The sequence below is a fragment of the Mastomys coucha genome, unplaced genomic scaffold (assembly GCF_008632895.1).
Source record: "Mastomys coucha isolate ucsf_1 unplaced genomic scaffold, UCSF_Mcou_1 pScaffold21, whole genome shotgun sequence".
Classification (NCBI taxonomy): Eukaryota; Metazoa; Chordata; class Mammalia; order Rodentia; family Muridae; genus Mastomys; species Mastomys coucha.
This window is the reverse complement of record NW_022196904.1, coordinates 148717697-148740495: the sequence shown is the minus strand read 5'-3', so window position 1 is coordinate 148740495 and position 22799 is coordinate 148717697. Positions and strand designations below refer to the sequence as shown.

General features: G+C 43.2%; 1 protein-coding gene and 1 long non-coding RNA gene across 2 annotated transcripts in view; one reads left to right on the top strand and one right to left on the bottom strand.

The window, feature by feature from the left end:
- Positions 1-10632, top strand: part of Pcsk5 (proprotein convertase subtilisin/kexin type 5) — a 416074-nt gene extending 405442 nt beyond the window's left edge. The window contains exons 35-37 of the mRNA XM_031389877.1: positions 4069-4169; positions 6276-6462; positions 10250-10632. Of these exons, the coding sequence (XP_031245737.1) occupies positions 4069-4169; positions 6276-6462; positions 10250-10632 (671 nt within the window). The remainder of the gene's footprint in view (positions 1-4068; positions 4170-6275; positions 6463-10249) is intronic.
- LOC116103635 lies at positions 9780-11773 on the bottom strand. Its single transcript, XR_004123521.1, has 3 exons — positions 11582-11773; positions 10746-10823; positions 9780-10572 (listed from the first exon to the last, which is right to left on the bottom strand). It is a non-coding gene; the product is annotated as an uncharacterized LOC116103635 (long non-coding RNA).
- Positions 11774-22799: the final 11026 nt, after the last annotated feature.

The following is a 22799-nucleotide window of genomic DNA, read 5'->3' as shown; positions in this document are numbered from 1 at the left end:
GCCCCTGTCCCTGCCTCTGCCTCCTGAGTGCTTGATTGAATTAAAGGCATGCACTACCATGCTCGCCAATGCATTTGTATTTTATGTGTATGGGTGTTTTGCCTGCATGTATGCATGCCAGTGCATAAAGTGTATTAAGTGCCCACAGAGGCCAGAGATGGCAGAAGGTACCCAGGAACTGGAGTTATAGATGGTTGCAAGGAGTCAAATCCCCCTCCTGTGGAAGAATAGCCACTGTTCTTAAGTGCTGAGCCATTTTTCCAGCTCCATGTTTAATTTTTGGATGTATATGTGTTATTAAGAGATAAACATTTTCTTTGAAGACTGTGTGCTAAACTGTTGCCCAACCTCACTCTGCTAATTCAAAAGCCAGAGTTATTTAGAAGTCTTGGGGGCCAGGATGCCTAACACCTGGGTCAAACAAAGGCCAACCTGATCAAGTTTTTGTGTGTACATGTATGTATTTTTGTTTCTCCCCCCACCCTATGTGTGTGTGTGTGAGTGTATGTATGTGTGTGTGTGTGTGCACACATGTGCATGCGCGTGCATGCAAGGGCTATATAGACCAGGCTGGTCTTGACTTCACAATCCTCCTGCCTTAGCCTTCTTAATGCTGAGACTATAAATGATCACCACCATACCCAGCCATTGTCATCATTGTCTTGATGCATATGGGTCTACTTCTAACTAATGGTTTTAATGACTCCATTCCTCCACACATCACATTTCTAGCTGAATATCTCACATTAGACTTCCAACAGACACCCCAAGCCTCCCATTCTGTTCTCAGACCACTTTTTTCCTGTTTCCTACCTTGATGAGTGGCTTTATTAGGCTCCCCCTTGCCTGACACAGTAAACTGGCATGATCCTTTTCTCTTCTTGATCTCTAGGTCTCCACAGTTTGTCTCTGAGTCACATGACATCTTAAAAACCTCCCCACTCTTAGTCATTAGTGTCATTATAACTTGGTTTCTACTCTCACACTTTGTTGTTTGAATCACTGGTTAGTACCAGTTAGCTAAGTGCTTTTCCTGTCCCCACTATGAGCCACCTAGTGGCCATCCAGTCCTCCATGCTATCAGATGGAGTTTGCAAGGCAGATAATAGGACACTCTTCTGCTTAGAAGCATTCCAGCACTGATTTTAGTCTGTTTGATATCTGCAGCTGAGGCTCTTCCTCCACAAGCATTCCTCACATTCATCCCGATCCCTCGCTACCTCTTACTCCATCTTTGCATCCAAGCACAGTGACTTACTATAAATCTGACCAACCTTGACTCCTGCCTCTCCAGAGCGCTGACTCCTTCAGTCCGTTCTGCTAGGACCACTTTCTGCTCCATTAAACTTAGCATGTTTTTCAAAAGCCTTTTCCCAGCCTTCCTTCTGGTGTTGCCTGACAATTCTGGGTATCCATTCATCTGTTTATTTACTCAGCAAACACTTATCCAGCCATCTTAGATATCCAAATTCCCAGAAACCAAGGTAGTTTACTTTGTCTAATTTTCGTTCTTTTTGTTTTGTTTTGTTTTGTTTTTCAGAAACTGAAACTGTTGCTATGATAAAATAATAACAAAAAAATACCCCTACCAAAAAATTAAAAAAAAAAAAACAATTTAGGGGAGGAATCATTTATTTTAGCTCATAGTTCCAGGTTATGATTCATCATCATAGTGGGGAAGTCGAAGAAGCAAGACTTGAAAAGCACATAGTCACATCCACACATAAATGTGGTAAAAAACAAGATGCCAATAAATAACTGAATTGTCATTTGCTAAACCTGACAGTTCTAGTTTCTACCCATTAGCATTGTGCGGTGAGCCAGGGGAGGACTATCATTAGGTAAACTGGTATGTCTTAACACAGGTACATCCAACAAAACACAAACCACATTTGAACATTTTTAATGTGGATTGGAGATATCATTTATGATGTCAGAGGATGGTTGTAAGAATTCTACACTTCTCTACTGGACTTGAAATTTCCTACCAAATTAAGGATGGCATCTTCGAGCACTCCTTTCCCAACGTCATCAACACGGGATCCCCAAGGCAGGATTCGGGGTGACTGGCAGCACACTGGGTGGATCAGGAGAAGGCCCACCTGTTGGATTCTTCTTTGTTCTCCTGTGTGGAGCTTAGGCCTGGAACTTACTGCTAACCATTTCCAACCTCTGTGTTCATCTCCTCTGCTGACCTTAGAATACCACACATACACCCTTTGCTAGTTAGAATACCATCCATACCCTTTGCTAGTTAGAATACCACACATACCCTTCGCTAGTTAGAATACCACACATACCCTTTGCTAGTTAGAATACCATCCATACCCTTCGCTAGTTAGAATACCACACATACCCTTCACTAGTTAGAATACTATCCATACCCTTTGCTAGTTAGAATACCACACATACCCTTCACTAGTTAGAATACCATCCATACCCTTCTCTAGTTAGTGGAGCTTGTGCTAACTCTGGTTTTGAAACACACAGATTACAGAAGTTGAAGATTTCCCCTAACCCTTGGCTATAAATTAAATAGGAAAAAAAGATTTAAATGTTTCTGAAACATTAACTGTCACACTAAGGAGGGCATAGGAAACAAATCAAGAAAAAATTGGCAGTCTGAATGAGCACAGTACCTATGTTTCACCCACTTTTGACTGTCTAGTAATTTTAGCTGTTAAGAAGAAAGTTATTTGATGGCCACAGGGCACACACTGTAAGTCCAGCACTTAGAAGACTGAGGCAGGGGGAGGATGGAAGGTTGAAGGCAGCCTGAGTTACACTGCAACACCCTGTGGGAAAGAGGAAGAGAGGATCAGAACAGAAGGGCGGAGGGAGGAAAGTAAGGGACAGGACATAAAGGGGAGAGGAGGGAAGGGGAGAGGAGGGGAGAGAAGAGGAGGGGAGAGAAGGGGAGGAAAGGCTTGGGGAGTGAAGAGAACAATAGAATTCTGAAGCACTGGGCGTCAGGGAAGTGAGTGCACCAGGCACAGACTTAATCTGTGTGCAACTAGTTAGTTATTTCCTTCCTTTAGCATGCTCACCTTTTTATCTATCCTCCCCACACAGTATGAACCCTGAATTTTCTCAAGCAGCCTCTTTGCTCCCCATTGCTCCTCACAGCTGAATTCCAGGTCCACCGTGTATGAGTTGAATTCACTGGCCTGGTTTTGGGGAGGAGGAGGAAAATAGGATAGGTTGGTGTAAGGCAAAGCAGATGGCGAGCTGTTCTGAATTTTAAAGAAATGTGAAAAGGTCTGTCTTTCCAGCCAGAGGGCCCCTTAGAAGCAGTAATAGAGTCTCTTAGCCTTGGGGGAGCGGGGAAAAACCAAAAAGAACAAGAAAAAAAATAAACAGAAAGTGCCCAGGAACTTAATCCTTTGTGGAAGATCCCAGGTGCCTAGGTGTTCAGGACTTGCAATGCAACAAAGGAGGCCATGCAATTAAGTCACTGGTTTCCACCAAGGCTGACACACACCACTGAATACCAGCTAGGGTCTGGACTTGAGCCAAATTGGAAAGGAAGCAGTCCATAGTTCCAGTCCCACAGGTCAGCCAGCCTGCTCCACTGCAAGGAAGCTATGTATTTAGTAATGCATATTTCAAACTATCTAGCAAATGGGAGTTCGAATCCTCAAGGAAACCACAAATGTTTGATGGCAGGAGAAGAAAGGAAGGCTTCGTGAACGTTCCTTTTCCAGCTGGAGATGGAACCCAGGGCCTTCCTTGTGCATGCTGGGCACAGGGGCTACCGCAGGCTACACCCTGGCCCCTTGGGTTTCAGAAGCATTCCACATGATGTCTTATTTTCTAGAAATCTTTTGCTGTGACACACAATCTCTCATCCTCAAATTCTCAGTGTCCAGACTGAGAGTCTCTGGGATGAGACTGCATATTCTGTAAGTCTTTGTCCTGTAAACACTTGTCATAGCCTCGATCTCCTTTCAGCTTCAATTTACTTGACATTTTCCTTACTCCCAAGGGTTCTGACATCAAAACAGAGGTTAGAATCTGAAATCTGTCTCATACTGTGTTTTTTTTTCTCTCTCTCTCTGTCTCTTTCAGGAAAGGAGGCATGGAGTTGCTTGTCCTGTGTGTGGAGCTACCACCTTCTGAAAGGAATTTGTATCCCAGAATGTATTGTAGGAGAATACAGAGATGGCAAGGTACTGAGACCTGGGGTTGGTGTATGTTCTCCCACTCCCACCCTTGGGGGGCTCAATTCCCACATGTCTTTCTGGGAAGGGAAAATGGCCTACATAGCACTCCACTCCACACAGCACTGCACCATCTCTTTCATTCATAAAATAGTCAAGCTACCAACCTTCAGCTTCAACTTGATTCACCGGAACCAAAAGGGCCTAAGGTATTTGTGATGACCACAGAGGATGCTCAGTCCCCATTTACAACTCTCCTCTTTCCAGCTGTCTGAACAGAAAGGTACGTGAACACAGGAGGAAGCTTGTTGGCCCTGCTCTTCCATTTCCTCCACATCTTACAGCGAGTATAGGATAACCAGCTTTCCTGAAAGTCACAGATTTTCTGCATTCATTCACTTCTTGGTTGTGTTTCTAAACTAGAAACCGTAAGAAAATGCATCGATGGCTAAATTAAAATAAATCAGCACATTTGCATATAAGCTCTCTTTGAATTCTGACATTGAAGTTAAAGTTCAGAGAATCAGGCTCCCAGAAGTTTAAGAATTTACTGACAATCATGTGGATAGAAGTAACACAGGTAGGGCCGCATCCAGAAGATCTGACAAGAACATCTGAAAACACTCTACCGGCATTGTAGATACTCCCAACTGTTTCAAGAAAAGCAAGTCCCGCTCCTCTTTTTCTGTTCTTTTCACGTATTTACTTTCAGTGGTGCCTAGCACACGCATGGCAAGTGCTCTGCCGCTGAGTATCTGACCCTTGTGTCTCTCCTCGTCACTGAAGGTACGGGTGTACAGTAGGACAGTATCTTCTAGGCCACTGACATGGCTTAGTAAGTAAAAGTGCTCACTGAACCAGCAACTTGAATGTAATCCTCAGATTCCCATGGTGGAAGGAGATAACAGCTGCTAAAAGTTGTCCTCTGACCTCCGAATGCATGCCTACATATGCATCTCTCTCTATAAATATACACATACACATACACCACCGATAACTATTGTTGTTGTTGTTGTTGTTATTTAAATGTGGTGACTTTCTGTCACCCATATTTCTAGCACCAGGGAAGGGAAGAGTTGTTGCCATGGACCTTGAACCCTCTTCCAATGAGTTTTAATCATCTTAGTTATAATCTCCAATTATATTCTGAGTCTGAATATTCTGAAATTATATTCTGAATCCAGAAACCATAGAAGTCAAGCAGATAACTAATATAAAAAAGTAAGGGCCAAAGAAAACTACAATACCAGCTTGATGGAATGTAGAAATCGAATCTCAGCATTCAGGAGGCTAGCACAGGAACAGGAGGATCATTGAAGCCAGCCTAGGCTATGTAGCAAGACCTTACCTAGATAGATAGGTAGTTAAATGATAGATTAGACAGATGATAGATAGATAGATAGATAGATAGATAGATAGATAGATAGATAGATGATAGATAAGATAGGTAGACAGACAGACAGACAGATAGATAGAGATTCATAGATACATAGACCAACAACAACAAAAAATCCTGCACATGGACACATAAATAAAAAGAAATGGAAACCGATGTACCACCTATGTGTTGACAAATGCAAAGTGCTGGGAAATGCATCAAATTGGAAATGACTAAGAAGGGAGCCACTGCCCTTGTCCTCTGCTCCTGAGGTTGCCAAGTGAGAGTAGTGACCTTGCCAGTAACAGGTCTAAATTCTGAGAAGGAATTAGTAACTGACTAATGCCTGGGATATTGCTTTTGCAAAGTGCAGGGTTGTGGAAATGCCTAGACTGCGAAAGTGTGTAACAAAGTTACACAACAACTGGTCCTTGACCTGGCTGCCTTTGAGTTTGTTACATTGTAACAAAACCCTCCAGCAGCCTGGAATTCTCCTACTATTATTCCTAACATATCTCCGAGTTCAGGGTCCAACTAAAGTCTCCTGCAATTGTACACACTTGGTTTGGTCTTTTGCTCAGCACAGATGAAACGGACTAGAACACCCACACCAGCTCACCCACCACTAATCACGTTCTTCCCTACTCATAGAGACAAGAGAAAACAGCCATTTGAGAACTCCAGCACCCAGTTAAAACCTCTGCACTCAAAAACCACCCCTTCCCTGTTCTTAACAGGGAGAAAACTTTAACTGTAAAAAATGCCATGAGAGCTGCACGGAATGCAAGGGTCCCAGCAGCAAGAACTGCACAGGGTGCTCAGCTAGCCTGCTGCTGAACATGGACGACAACCGCTGCCTCCATTGCTGCAATGCCTCCCACGCCCACAGATCCCAGGACTGCTGTGACTGCCAGAGTTCCACAGGTGAGGGTAGGTGGGGCAGCCTGCAGGAAAATGACACATCCTCAGAAAGTTGATGGGGACAAACTGGAAGGAGTATGAATAGTTCAAAAAGCACCTGCTGGGCGCCTACCTCCTGGTTCACTAATTGGGTTTGTTTTCATCACTGTGACAGGTAACTGAGGAGAACTATTTAAAGGAGGGTTTATTTTACCTCATGGTGTCAGAGATTTTAAGTTAAGTGGCCACTTAGCTCTGCTGTTTCTAGGCAACGGTGAGCCTCAGCCTCATGGTGGAAAGCACGTGGTAGAGCATTACAGCTCATCACACGGCAGTCAGGGAGCAGAGAAGTTTGAGGAAACGTATCCTTCTGGGACATGCCCCAGTAACCTATTTCCTCCAAGTGGAACCTATTTTCACCTCCTCTAAGTAATGCCATCATATTATGTATCCATCAATAGATTCATCTGTTGAATAGGTTGAATTCTCAGGATCTGTCACTCCCCATCAGCTCATCAACTAGCAACCAAGGCCCCAAGCCTTTGGGGGAGATCTCCCAGGTTAAAACCTTAATCAAACAGACCCCATTTTATCAACAAAGAGACAGAGGTCCAAAGGTTGGATTACCTTGCTCAAGTCCACAGCAATAGGTAAGAGGCTCTAGCCAGGCTTAATAGTACCTGTGTGTAATTCTAAACACTTAGGAGGTAGAGGCAGGAAGATCAAGAGTTCAGGGCCACTCTCAGCTAAAATGAAAGTTTAAGAGACCATCCAGGCTACCTCAATTTTTTGAGACTAGACTTCATATTTTAAGAAGAGTAACATAAGCACATACATACTGCAGATGCTCAACTGGAATCTGAGTATGGGCCTACTAGACTACAAAGCCCCAAAGCCTCACATTCTTTCTACAATTATGCTACCCCCATCTTAACAAAGTCTAAAATTTGATCTTCATAAATGTATTTTGTTTCTTTTTTATCTTTGTTCCTAAGGGAAGGGGGGAAGGAATTGGTTGTCTTGATTCTACTGAAGCTCACTCTAATCTAGCTCAAATCTGGCCATTTCATTAGAGATTTGAAGCACTTTAGAAATAAGATACCACTGAAAGCTGAGAAGGAATTAAACAACTTTACCAATTCCAAGTCTTCAATTATCCTCCAACCTCCAACCCCATGTATGTTACAACTTAGAAAGATCTGAGAGCCTGGAGAAGGCTCAGGTTTTAAGAGCATCCATATGGCTGCTTGCAGTGTATGTAACTCCGGTTTCAGGAGATCCAGTGTCCTATTCTGGTTCTCCGAGGCACCAGACACACATGAAGGGCACATATATGCAGGCAGGCAAAACACTCATATGTACATGTGCCCACCAAGAATCTTACCACTGAACCACCAATGTAAGCCATTCTAACACATAAAAAATAAAAATGAGTAGATCTTCAAACAAAATAAAACTTAAGGTTTCTGAATGGAGTGATCCTTTCTATGTGGAAAGCATACTCTTAAAACACATTCTCCTCCAGAAGTAGACCACTTCCCTGGGATTCAGATGTATCATACCCGACCAAAACCAGTAAATGTTTATTTTTGTCCATTTGTAAGTAAAGAAAATCTGAGTGCCGTAACTAATACCAGCCATGGATTTATCTCTTTATTTCAGCCTTTCAGTTAGTTTACAAGTAGCACCTTTTCAAGAACTAATAAATCCTCTCTTTCCTCAGCGTTCCTACACACCAAGAGCAACTGGTTTCTCCAGATCTTCATTTGTACCTCCCTGAAGGTTCTGATGCAGGGTTGTCAGCTGAGAGCAACAGCACTCATTACATCGATGTGTTTAAATGAAACATGAGGCATAAAGTTCTTGAGAACAGTTTCTGAATGTCTGTACTAAGAAAGAACTTAATCATTTTTCCTGGTTCCTAAAAGCTATCTAGGGCAACGCCCCTACCAGAAAGAAAGAAAAGAAAAAGTCGGGCAGTGGTGGTGCATGCCTTTAATCCCAGCACTTGGGAGGCAGAGGCAGGTGGATTTCTGAGTTCGAGGCCAGCCTGGTCTACAGAGTGAGTTCCAGGACAGTCAGGGCTATACAGAGAAACCCTGTCTCAAAAAAAAAGAAAGAAAGAAAAGAAAAAAAAGAAGGCAAAAAAGGGTCTTCTTGGATTAAGGATGAAGTTCCATGGTAGAAAGTTACTATATAATCTATACATGAGGAGAAATAAAGAGCCCAGATATTCAAGTTTAATTATACCTTTGACACTGAGACAGCTTCCTCCTACAGAGGAACCAAATGGTAGAGGCTGGCCCTGAGCCAGGGGCCTAATACCAAGGATAGTAAGATATGAGTGCATCCAGCACCCTGAAAACATCCTCCAAAGGCCCAGTATGGATTCTCTTGCCTCAAGAACCACGTGCCACAGACAGATTACTTATCTGCCCCTCTAGTGTGATCATATTTCCTCCAGGTGACAAGTCTGTGCTGGCGTGGGTAATGTTAAATACAATAATGATAATACTGCTATTTTAGAGGAAAATCCTGTTAGAATGAAATAGAAACCCCAGTAAACATCATTGCAGGGGCAGGGCAGAGGCTGTCAGTTGCTGGGGTTACTCAGTTGTAGGAGTAGTTGTAAGGTCCCTGTGGAGGGGTAGAGAATGTGAGAGAAAGTGGGAAATGAAGGGGCAGAGAGGAAGAGTCTACTGTGTATTAAAAGTTCTACAACCAACTGGGCAGATAGCGTTTCCTCAGACTTTTTTTTTTTTTTTTTTTTTTTTTTTTTTTTTTTTTTTTTTGCTTTACTGTATTGTAGATGACAAAGAAAAGGAAATAAAATTAGTTAAACTACTCAAGTCATACTGCCTGAATGAATGAATGAATGAATGAATGAATGAGTATAAAATAAGAAAAATCAACTAAATGCTTAACTCTTCAATTGAGCTTTTTTGGTCCTGTCTGGTACTGAGTCTGTTTGTGTGTGTGTGTGTGTGTGTGTGTGTGTGCGTGTGTGCATGTGCATAAATGTGTGTGTTTTCAGTGAAGCCCTGAAAACAGAGGCTTATGACTAAGAAAGGTCAGGGCTCTGAAAATTTTTCAATTATACTATAAAGCCCTTGTCATTTAAGATGGTAGTCAGAAAGTTAAGATAATAGAGTATTCTGATTCCTGCTCAGGAAGTCCCAAGTCTATGCAAGACATAGCGGTCAGAGGATTTGCCTCCAGAATCCCACCTAAACTTGAAGTTAATGGGTTGGAAAATCCACTTGTTTTACAAACCAGTTCTCATCTATCACAACAAATTGGTCCCAAAATTTCCCAAGGCCACAAATGACTAAGAGTCCATGGGCTTTATAAATTATGCTTTCTTGTTCTTGAAGGGTTGGAGAGCCATGTTGGACCAGTCTAAAAGATAGTTAGAGAGATAACTCCATTTTAGAAGAAAAAAATCGGAGTTCTTGTTTAGCAGTAAAGGAAAAAAACTAAAACAAAAACTCATTCCTCAGGAATCAAAGAATCACCGAGAGCGTTGGACCCTTAGAGACTGGCCCAGGAAACAGGGATCTGGGTCCCTTTTGGATTTCAAACTTAACATTCTAGGAGCATTGGTTGGTTTTATCAGATGTAGACTCTGTGGGGATACATACTGAGTTTTTGTAGAGCAATTGCCTCCTAAGAAACTAGAAAAAAATGATTCTACCGTTTTTAGATGTAATTCTTAGATGTTGAAGTAAAAAAGTTCTTTACTTCACAGTTTGATTTTCCCAATTGTTTCTTTTTTCCCCTTTGCTGCTGCCTCTGGGACGGCCTCCATCAGATGAGTGCATTCTTCCAGCCAGCGAGGCTGAGTTCTATGAGCACACCAAGACTGCTCTGCTGGCAACCTCAGGCACCATGCTGCTGTTGCTGCTGGGGGCTGCTGTGGTCGTGTGGCGGAAGTCCCGAAGCCGACCTGTGGCAAAGGGGCTCTATGAAAAGCTGTCAGAGCCCACGGTGTCATACTCCTCCTACAGGAGCAGTTATCTTGATGAAGACCAGGTGATTGAGTACAGGGACCGGGACTACGATGAGGATGACGAGGACGACATCGTCTATATGGGCCAAGATGGCACTGTCTACCGGAAGTTCAAGTATGGCCTGCTGGATGAGACGGAAGATGATGAGTTGGAGTACGATGATGAGAGCTACTCTTACCAATAAACAGAGTCCCCTCCCATCTCAACCCCCCACCCCTTCCTGGTCCCCAGGGCTCTGAACCCTGCTGGGAGCTAGCAATACATTGGCTAAGGTCCGAGTGTTTGTTTTGTCCTTACCTTGCATCCAACCTGAATATGTAGGGATGCTGGAGTCTGGTGTGCTGCTTTTGATTAGCTGAGTGCAACGAACAGATCCTGCAATGGGAGAATTTGAAGGCATTTTCCCCCGAGGGTATGTCAGAACATTAAGTGCAGGAGGCGAAAAGAACTGAGATCTGTTGAACACTCTAACGTGATTTTTAAAGTGGATGAAGAAGAGGAACTACAAGGGTTCTGCTTTCAAACTGTACTTGGAGACCCACCCCTACTCCTACCCCCACAACTACTACGTTCTGGAATTCTGATATTTGACTAAATAGAGGCGAGATGGAGTACTGGCGAGTTGTTGTGGCTGGGGTGGGAGGTCTCTCCCCTTTCAACTGTGTTAAAAAAAAATCTGTAAAGACCAAGAAAAGGGACTTGTAGTTTCTTTAACAATATTCCTGAAGAGCAACCATCTCTCCTTTGACTGCTTAGGACCCATCTAAACTGAGGGGATTAGCAGCCTCATAGCTGACAGACCACAGGCTCCCTGGGCCCCAGCTCCTTTGCAGAAACCCAGAACCATGATGATCCAAGAGCAGAGAAAGCTCAGGTGGAGGGAAGGCAGCACCAGGGCCAGAAGGAAGAAAGCTGTTTCCAAGACTCGCACCCTCATAATTTTCTAAGAGCTTCTTTGGTAGGAAATAATAAAAAAAAAAAAAAAGTGTCATAGTAATCTAACAGAAAAGACAAAAATTTCACTCTCAAAAATTAAATAAAGACTTTAGCTGCTAAATCAGATCAAAGCTGTCATCAATGAGTCATAAAAAAAGCTTGGATTCTCCGTAAGAAAAGGTGGGCCAGAGACTAACCTTAAAAAAATTCCCATCATCCCTCTCACAGGCTGCAAACAGCTGCCCCGAACTCTTCACTCCTGCAGTCTGTTTTGTTCCTAGGCTTCCTCTACTCTTTTCCCACTCTGGTCAAGTATGGTAGATTATGCAGCTGTGGGCACTTTTTCTGAAGATGGTAGTTCATAGTGAGGGCACTGAGTGCAGAATGACACGAGCAGAATCCCATGGGCAATGCTATGTGTAAAACACCAACAGTGACAGTGACATCATCAGTTGATGACAGTCATAATACAATGAACCACACACCTACCATGTTCCAGGCACTAAGCTAATTAACATCTCTCACTCACTTCATACTTAACAAATCTATCAAATGTTGCCATCCATCCCTTATTTTCATAGAAAATCTGATGCTTCCAAAAAAGGCTAAGTCATTTAGCTCAAAGTTGCAGACAACTGATCAAGATTCAAGGAATAAGAATGATCTTAAAGCATTTATTCTCAATAACTGTGCTCTACTGACAGTGTGAAAATAGGCGTCCCAAATATAATAAGACTATATCCATTACTTTATCCTATGACAGTTATCCTACATACCATAGTAGCATCTGTGAATGAAAATAACATTTACTTATGTGTATTTCTTTTAGAAGAAAAGCTTTTAGGACACAGACCACTAAGTTTCTGCCAACATCCAGGTTTCTTTTCAGGCTTTCTGAGCTCAAAGGCCTTTGTCAGGATTGCTCACACCTGCCATGGGAGCATTGCTGGAACTAGAACAAAATTAACGAGAAAGCTGCGCTCCAGCAACACTTTTCTTATGGACGCTAATATCTGAATTTTAAGTCATTGTCACATATCATGAAATAACATCCTTTGGTGGCCATTTGAGAGAGAGAAAGAGAGGAAAAGAGAGAGAGAGAGAGAGAGAGAGAGAGAGAGAGAGAGAGAGAGAGATCCCTGAATCTAGCAACAGGTGGCCTCCAACTCTTCAGATATCCTATGAATCACATACACAGGGATAAAGTTCCCAAATTTTTGATGATTTAAAATGATCTCTTCAAAGTCAATTTGATTGGTCACTTTTTGACCCTTAAGATAGCTTTAAAGAATCGCCTTCATATTGATGGAAGAATCCATCCCTTGCTATGTAATTCCAGGGTCCAGCTATAAAAACAAGTAATTCTGAGCATATGTCATTCATCTTCCTTGAAAATGGAGAAGCAGGCTGAGCTGCTCTCAGTAGGCTACAAAACCATTTTCCCAAGAAAAATATCTGTGCTTATGATCATGTGCACTCTTAGAAGCTGACTTGAAATACAAAAAAAGAAAAAAGAAGGAAGAAAGAAAAAAAGAAAGAAAAAATGTGTTCCTATTCTTTGTGAGCCACAAAGAAAGATGCCGTGTGCCCGAGTGATTATGACCCAGCCTCTGGTCTTTGTGGTCATAATGCATTCTTCTCAAACTGCCTTTGAATTCTAAGCTAGCAACACCCTAATGGATAAACATGTGATTGGAAATCATCTTTTCGTGTTTTGCTTGCAAATAACTTGAAAATGTTAAAACTAGAGATACATCAAGAGACTCAGTAAAAAGCTCCGATGATTCTGGCTCTCTGAAAGGAATTTTGAATTGGAAGTAAAGTGAAATCAAGAACAGAGAATGCTACAAAGACTTGCTTATTAAGGGACTATTTCTGAACAGTTTTATGTGCATGGTATTGTGATGTACCAAATAATAGCTGCAAAACAGTAGGTGTTCTGGGTTTGTCTGCTTCAATCTATCGACACCCAGTGCTGAGCAAGTGTTACCATTGATGAATTTCCTCTCCAATAAATTGACCCAGTCTATCGTTCAGCCCCATCACCACTGCCTCATCGCTAATACTACTGAATTTCAATCTTTCTCCATTTCTTTCTCATTCCTGCTAGCAAGGTCATGTAGAAGTAGGCAAGCTGATGCAGACTGTGATCTCAGCACTCAGGAAACTGAAAATCAGAAATAGTGTACCCAGTCAGGAAGAAAGAAGAGAAACAGACAGAAACAGACAGAGACCAACCCCATGAGATGACTCAGCTCCTGTGCAGGCTTCACAATGGCGAATGGAGAAAATGTCTCTAACCTACACATGCCTACCATGGCACACACACAAACAACAACAATAAAAAAGAATGTTTTAAAGCTAGTCATAGTGCCTCATGCTTGTAATTACAGCACACAGGATGGTAACTCAGGACGATTGCCATGAGAGCAAAGCCAGCTTGGGCTACTGAGTGTTTCAGAAAAGTCTGAACAACACTGTAGACCTTATTTCAGCAAAGTCAATTCCAGACTTGCTCCTCACTTGTCTTTAACCTTCTCACTCACTTCCCTGTTCCCTCCTGATTTCCCAGCCTCCCCTCTTATACTCCCACAGCACGAAATCGCTTCTGGGCTCTTGGAATAGCACACTGTTCCTCACATCCTTCAGCATGTATTGGTCACCCTCCTGGGAAGTTGCTTTTGCAGCCCTGACCAGAAGGAAAATTTCTGGTCATCCTTTAAAGTTGTGCTCTCTTGTCATCCATGTCCTTCTGGGTCTTCTATGTAAACCCTCTGTATGGACATAGACTTTCTTCACCTTACCTTTTGATCCTGTTTGTTTACCTGTGTGTATGCAAAATCTAGTTACTCTTTCAGGTGGCTATTGTTTCCTTCCAGATTCTAGAACACAGTGCTCAACCCTTGGGGTGTGTGTATGTGCGTGTGTGTGTGTGTGTGTGTGTGTGTGTGTGTGTGTGTGTGTGCAGGGGCACTTTATAGCCAAGGATGGTAGCTCCCAGTACTCAAAGAGTCTGAGGCAAGAGGACCATCACCATGAGTTTGAGAGGTCAAATTGGGTAACTAAGTCCCTGGCCAACATAGACTACAGATTGAGACACTGTTAAAAAATAAAATCAATCAAACAAACAAACAAAAAAAACTTAGAGAAGATGTTAATGTAAAGCCTGCTGTTACCCCAAAGGGAATTTACCATGAACCAAATATTAATGACCATAACCCAGAGAAATGGATTTAGATTCCCTGGAATGACGTGTCCTGCTATAGAAGTGATTGCATGCATTTTTATAGGCACAGAACAAAAAAGCAGGTATAAATTAATGACTACTTTTAATAATGCTCCCACCAATGTGTGGTGAGGACAACAGGTGGAGAGGCTACAGCAGAGTGTAGAAACTGTTTCAGAAGCTATTTGACGCCATCCTTAGCTTGTGAAAGCTCGAAATCTGCTGTAATAATACAAAGGCTTTATCCGATAGACCAAAGGAATGTCTGATGGGCAATAGAGGTGTGTGGTAAGTGTATGCTAAAGGACTAAACTACAAGTTTGGCTCTCAGCCGACATTGCATTTTTTTTTTTCGAGACAGGGTTTCTCTGTGTAGCCTTGGCTGTCCTGGAACTCACTCTGTAGACCAGGAACTCACTCGAACTCAGAAATCCGCTTGCCTCTGCTTCCCAAGTGCTGGGATTAAAGGCATGCACCACCACCGCCCGGCCTCAGCATTGTTACAACCCTTCACAGTCAGGAAGTGCTAATTGGTCTGTAGAATCTTCAACATAGGCACTTTTTCAGGGAACATTAATTCATAAATTGATTTTTTTTCTTTTTGGTTAGTGCATATATGTCTTCTCATCTGGAAAGCACTACTACATGTCTGGAGTGGTCCAGAGGCCGGAAGAGGTTGCCAAATTCCCTGGAGCTAGTGCTACAGGCAACACGCTGATCATGGAACCTCTACAAGAGCACTGAGTTCTCTTGACCACTGAGTTATTTCTCCAGCTCCCTGTTTTGTTTGTTTTTAAGACAGGTTCTTATTATGTAGACCAGGCCAGGTGCAAACTCATGATCATGCCCATGCTTAGAACTGAATTTTATGAAGACAAGACTTGCAGGGTGTGGTGGTACACACCTATAATCCTAGCATTCAGAAGGATGTAGCAGATCCAAAAAACAAAGCAAAAGCATTCATGAGAAGTTTTACAATATTACAGGAGAGGAGGGGGAATGTGAAGAATTATAAACTTCTAAATGTGACCTGGAGAGATAGCTCAGCAGTTAAGAGCACGTACTGCTCCTGCAGAGGACCTGAGTCTGATTACTAGCACCCCTGTCAGGCAGCTCAAAATCACCCTCTAACCTCCAGTTCCAGAGGGATCTAAGGCCTCTTACCTGCCGGCACTTACATGAACAAATGTATGCATGCCCACAATTAAAATCAAAAGTAAACCTTAAATGATTTCCAAGTGGAAAGTCAGAAGTTCTATTCCATGGGAATGCTGTTTAAAAGAACTGAAGCTGGAGACCAAAAGTCCTCAGAACACACTTCTAACAGACACCAAGAGGTGCCCTATTTTAAATTCATGAAAAAAGAAACTTCTCCGGTGTAGCATGTAGCTACTGGACCAAATTTAGATGATCAAATAAGTAGAAGTCGTGTTCTGTTTGCATTTAGAACATAACTAGAAGGGAAATATTAGAACCCCATCGACGCATGGCCAGTGTGGCTAGACCTTATTTGATTACAACACAACAAACCAAAACAGTTTGCCAAGGTTCTCTGGGAATGGGTGACTAAGAGTCAAGACTGAGGAGGACTCCACTGGGGTTTTGGGTTTTCCAGCTAGTGAGGTATCCTTGCGTCATTTTCAAATACAGGCAGCAAAGAAAAAGAGCCACATAGCTATGATGTCATAAGGCTGGAAATGAAGCTTCATAGACAGGGGATGGGTCTGCTTCCTTCGTGTCTGCGGCCTTGGGGTTACAGGAGGCCACATACAACCATAAACTCTTTGAAAGCAATTAGGAAACAATTTGACAAATGGAAATGGATCTATTTACAGTTTGGCCAAACCTGGAAGCAACAGGCTCCTGGTTTCCTCTCTTTCTGTAGCAGGCTTACAGTTTTATAGAAGTGATGAGACAAAAGCCTAGAATAAGTACATGTTATTAAGTTTTCAGATCTGTGTGCAGTCTCTGTCTAAGAGGCCAGTTCCTCCTCTGTCTGGCACCAAGGCTTCATTCAGCTTTTCCTACTACCAACTGTAAAAAATTGGATTCTTTTGGGATCCATTGTTCAGTAGGTTGAGAAGGGGACAGGGAGGCACAGTGTCTCTTTAGTATAAATCCCCGTCTTCCTCATTAGGTAGAATACATGCACATTTTTACATGACTTATTATACATGTGTGCCAAAGCATACCTGTGGAAGTCAGAGGACAATTTAGAGGAGTCAGTCTTCTTCCCCTTATGGGTTCTGGGGACCACTGGGTGATCAGGCTTGGGATACAGTTGGCCCTTGAACTCTTTATGGATATTTTCATTGGAGCAGGCCTCTCTGAGATCCTCAGGCATAGCCATGGTAACCTTGGAGAAGCTGCCTTTGGTTGCAAGGGCATTGGGATTCATGGACCAAAGTCGTTCTAGGGTGACAATCACATCACTGACAGCACTCAAGGACCTAATCTCCATCATCTGTACCCAGGCCAGCGGCCAAGCACAAGGTTCCTATACACTGGTTCTCGAATAGACCTCAACCTCATCTCCTTCTCACATCTCCTTATTCGTCAGCAGGAGGTGCTGGTCGGATTATCCCCGAAAGGACTCTGTCTTTCACTCTGCCAGAGTTTACATGGACATCCTTCACAAGGCACAGCTGCACACTGCCGTGCCCAGCAGCACAGAGAGCTCCCCCATGTCTTTTGATTCAGACCAAACAGGGATTTCTGTCTCCAAGACAGAAAATAATTTTAGAAGTGGCCACCTGACACAGAGCTGGAGATTTTATTAGCAATAATGTAACGCAGACTATAAGCATGAGAGGAAGGAGAAGGAGAAGCGCTCTGGTAGAAGACACCACACCTGGGTATGTGCTCTTGAGGGGAAAGGAACAAAAAGTAAGGCATACCCAAGTATGGCGATGGGCTCCTTAAGGGAGAGTCACAGTTAGTTGTCTTAGCACCAGCTATAGAGACCATTTTGGTGGCTCTCAGGTGACAAATCAAAAAGTTTCTGAGGACCACCCATCCCCCACCACTGCGACCCTTTTAATAAATGAAGGGATTGAGGTGGTCCCTGAAATGCCCTGGGTGGATATGATTGGAAACCATGTGCCACTAAGGCTGAACAGGTGTTTAGGGCCTGTCCTTACCAGTAAATAGGGTTCCTGATGCAATTCCTAGAAATCTTCAGGTTTACAGCTGGGAATATAAAAGGTCTTAAGCAGTAATTCTGCTGGAATTTCTTTTTCTCTTTTATTCTTCTCTCATTACATTCTGACCACAATTCTGCTCCTCCCAGTTGATCCTCTGTTGACAACAGAGTTCAACCAGGCTGCTGGGTGAACTCAGTCCCTTCTCAAAATTTTCACTCTTTCTAAACTGCCTCAGTCACAAGGATATTAGGTCACATGAAGATATGAGCAATAACTGGCAATTAAGGGGACTGTAGATAGCCCAAGATAATTTTGGCTCCCAACCTGTAACATTCCAGCTCTCAGCCATCAGTCATCCAGCCTTATAGAATGATTGTTCAGCATAGGTGTGGCCTTTTTCTCCTCTTCCTCTCCGCCCCCCCACTTGGGTCTTGCTCTGTAACCTAGGCTCCTGCCTCTGCTTCCCAAATGCTGGGACTACAAGTGTGAGCCCCTATCCTGGACTAAAAATGTTCTTACTTACCAAATTACAAGAGAGTGGGGCAGGATAGCTGTTAGAGCAACGGATAAGAACACAGGGGTGATTCCCAGCAGTGTTCTCTGAGAAGTTCTGATTCTGGGGCAGGACAGAAAGGGGAGGTTGTGGGAACAGGAAAACTTTAAGGAACCCTTTACTCTGGAGTCAAAGCCTTCTGCCAACTCATAGTCAAGAATTCCAACACAATTAGCAACATTTTCTTACTGTCTTTCTCTTTTCCCAACTGGAAGCCTAGTTTCCTGGAAATCTCACTAGGACTCCCTTTATAGTCCTGGACATGTCCCAACCCTCTTATGAATCCCAAAGGCACTGGTCACACTTTACATTATAACCTCATCAGAGCATCTCCTGAGCCAGGTCATAATCTCCCTTAGCAAAAAGAGAAAAGGAAAAACAGTTCTGTTTTGTAATTTATTCTTTGACAATTTCATGGGCATACATACATATGCATGTGCATGTACATATATATATGTATGTACATATAGTGCCTTTTGATTATATTTATCCTCCCTCACTCTTCTTTTATCTCCCCCCCCCACTCACCTTTGATTGAATCCCATCTCCTTTCCCTTTTTGTCTCCCCTTTAAGTGTCTATCTGAGTTTAATCAGGGATGCTTACACCAGTATGTGTTGAGGCTTCTTTACTGGACACTGGCACCTTACCAGGGTCCCTATGACTGAAGAAGTGACTCCACTCCCTCAGGGACCATTAACTGAAATGACCCCTCAGGAAGAAGGGAGGCCTCATGAACCCATGCCCCATCTGTGATAGAATGTTGATGAATCCAATCTTGTGCATGTCACAGGGTACACACATGTGCATGTGTGTATGTGTATGTATGTGTGTGTATGTATACATGTGTATACATACATATGTATGTATACATGTGTGTGTATGTGTGTGCGTGTGTGTGTGTGTGTGTGTGTGTGTGTGTGTGTGTGTGTGTGTATGGGGGTTATATACATAACGCAAACCTGAGAAAAGACTAGAGTCTTGTGTGTGAAGAATCTTCAAAACCCAACATGGTATAGTCCACGTAAATGCCACCTTGCATATTTGGAGGTCAGAGAAAACTAACAGGGGTGGGTTGTCTTCTTCTACTCTGTGGGTCCCAGAGATTAAACTTGCCACCAAGCACCTTTACCTGCTAAGCCACCTCACCAGTCTCTTGTGCATATCACCTCAGTTGCTTTGAAGTCATGAGGACAAGGGCCATGTCACATCCAGAAAGCAGCTCTTCACAGTACTCCTCACCTCGTCCTCTGACTCCTACATTCTTCCTTCCCGAAACCTTCACGGTGTTCTCTGGGCATTGAAGGGAGGGACACTGGTGACACAGATGTCCCATTTGCACTGATGAGCATTAAACAACCACTTATTCTCATCATTTTGACCAGGGATGAGTCTTCACTAAACTAACACAAAGAGAAACTCCTCCAATCAAGGCTGAAAGCAGTATTAATCTATGAGTATAATCAGAAATATTTAGACCGCATGTCCACTTAACAAAGCAAAAACGATCAGATCCCCACTTCTGGCCTATGACCTCACTTGCCATGGAGTTTTGGCCATGTTTACAGTATAAAGAGGAATTCCCTCTTCTGTGCAAATATAATAAGTGTTTGCTTATCTCCATGAGAGTCATACGCCACACAAAGAAATAAACCTTATAAAAAATGTTTAAATACATAGATTTAAGCAGAAGGATTGAGAGCCTCTCAGAAAGGTGTCTTTATGTCTTGCTGTCTTCACAGCTAGCGTGAACCATGTCGGAGTTCTTTCATCTCAGCTGGTGAGAGGCTCTGAGCAGACACTGGATGAGGGAGGGGTTCTGGGGAGCTCCTCTAATGTTGCAGAGGGTGGGATCCAACAGAAAGACAGGTCCTGCAGACGTAAATGGCTGCTCACCCCAGTACACTCCTCTCTCTCACATGGCAGCAGACTACATAAGCATTGGCTTAGCTTGCTCCCCCCTTCCTGCCCCCCCGTTTCCCCCCTCCCCCACTAACTAGCATTCTGGGAAAAGCTCTCTTGGTTGGAGCACAGGAAGCAGGTCTAGATAGCACTAATCTGTTCCACTTCCCTTGATGACTGAGAAGGAGTCAGTCAGTGGACTCCAGATCGCCCCTCATCTTGATCAGCATCAGGAGACAGGAAAGGGCCATTTCAAGGTCCCATCACTGATGCTGACACTCTGTTTTCCTCAGGGACCATACAGCTTCTCCCTGGGATGCAATGAAGAGGGTAACAATAGTTGTTTTGTCCATTGTTTTTTTTCCCTTTTTGTGCTTCCCTCCACCAGCAGTCAGAAAAAAAATGCAAGTAAAATCAGTGCAAAGTGTAGGCTCTTTGGAAGAAAAGGCAAACAAAGCCCAGGCCCTGGGCCTGATTTAAAGAGGCTGGGGCTTTCTTCAGCCATTGGACCAACCCAGCAGCTAGAGCTGGAGTCTGCAAGATGTGGCAGGTAAAAGTCGGTAAGAGGAATCTCTCTGGGTGGTTCTCTGATCAGAGATGGTTCCTCCCTACTCAGAAGCTGAGGCTTCAGTTCAAGCTTTGCCTGCATTCTCACACAGCTGCCATCTTGTCACCATACTAACCCAGTGCTCTCCACCCCCCCACCCACACAAATACCTACCACCCCCTGTACACACACAGACAAATACCCCCCACCCACACCCACCCCTGTCTACAGTAATAATTTCTTTTCTAAGTGTTTGTTTAGTTGATCAGTTTTGGTTGAGATTGCCTACCAAGTAGGCAAGGTTAGCCTTGAACCCTGCTCCTCCTGTCTCCACCTCTAAGTGCTACGATCTCAGGCATGGATCACCAGCAACAGAAGCATAGGTAATACAATTGTGACTGTAGCACACTTCTGGATTTCACTAGCACTGCAATGACATGGACAGTTTCAGAATCACAATCATCCTTTGACATCCTCTAGAAATTGGATTAAAGACATCCGTAGACTCCCTAAACCCAGATGTTCAGATCCTTTTTATGAAATGAAGTAGAAATGAGGGCAGGGAGATACCTCCAATGGTACGGTCCTTACCCAACATGCAGGAACCCTGAATTCAATCCCCAGAACTACAAAGAAAAAATATTTAATTTTTGTGAGAAAGTAAAGGCATATACCTGTAAATTTCAGCATTTAGAATGAGGGGACAAGAGGGCAGGAGCTGATGGTAATCTTGCATTATATGTCGAATTTAAGGCCAGCCTGGGTTACATGAGACGGTCTCAAAATAAGCAAATAAGCAAACAAAATTCGCACATACACTACACAAATCTTTGTGTCATCTTTACTGTATAGTGCTTAATGGTACATACTGCTGTTGTGTTATTGTGTATTACAGAGTTATTATTTCACAGTGTATGTGGAATAATGCTCTCTTTCTACATACATGTGCACACACATGCACTTCTCTCAAGAACATTTTTCAATGTGGTTGATTCTATAGGCAAGAAACCTAAAGATATAGAATGGCAATACACTCTGCAACATGTTGGAGAAGTGTCTTGGGTTCTGTTGTATTTAGATGCTGATTTCTGGGCCCCAAGATCTAGTTATAGTCTGGGCATAGGCGTTTTTATGAATATTGAAGAATCTTCTGAATCAATGTGACATAAAGAATATTCCCCAATTGTCTCTGAGATTAATAAAAGGCTGAACAGTAATGACTGTGCAGAAGAGATAGAAAAATTCCCAGAGAGAAGAACCAGGACAAGTCTGCCACCTGACAGGTGAGGGTGACAGAGAAAGAGGGCCATGAGGCAGGTGGAGAAAGAAGGTGGCCAAGGGGTCAGGTATGAGGAGGAATCGCCAAGGGAGTTGTCCGTGAGGACATACATGGAGTAGAGCAAGCCAGGGTGAGACTCCAACTCCAAGGAACTTGGGATGTGTGTCTGGGAAAGTAGCTAGATAGCATAGAGGGTTAAGCATCTGCCCAGTTACTGTGTTTAAAGTTTATCGAATAAACTTCATAGGTCTCTGTCTCAATTATTTGGGAGCTAGCTGGGTTAGAAAAAAACTGCCAGCTTTAAATTTCATCCTATAATAAATAAAGCAGGGAGCAAATATATTCATTTTTCACAGAAGCATAACAAATCACAATAAATTAAACTGCTTAAAACAACATTCAGGCCACAACACCCAGAGGAAGCTCCACTCCCAGGCTCTCTGACACACTCAGGATCAGAGGTGAGGAAGATACAACATCTGTCCCCAAACGGGGAGTAACTGGGACCAGCTGGACCAGGCCTACAGGAACTCTGCCAGCAGAGTGGCTTAGGTTACTTCTGGTCTCTCTGGGATGGTGTCCTGAACAAACCTTGGATGCAAACTCTGCAGCCAGTCCCAACACACCCAGAGAAAGCTGCTGCAGTACCAGGTGCTCTAACAAGCCCAAGATCCCAGGATCTCAGAATCACAGAATCCCAGAGACAGCTTGACTCTGAGGAGTTCTGACACAACCAGGATCATAGGAAGGACAGGCTCTAGTCAGA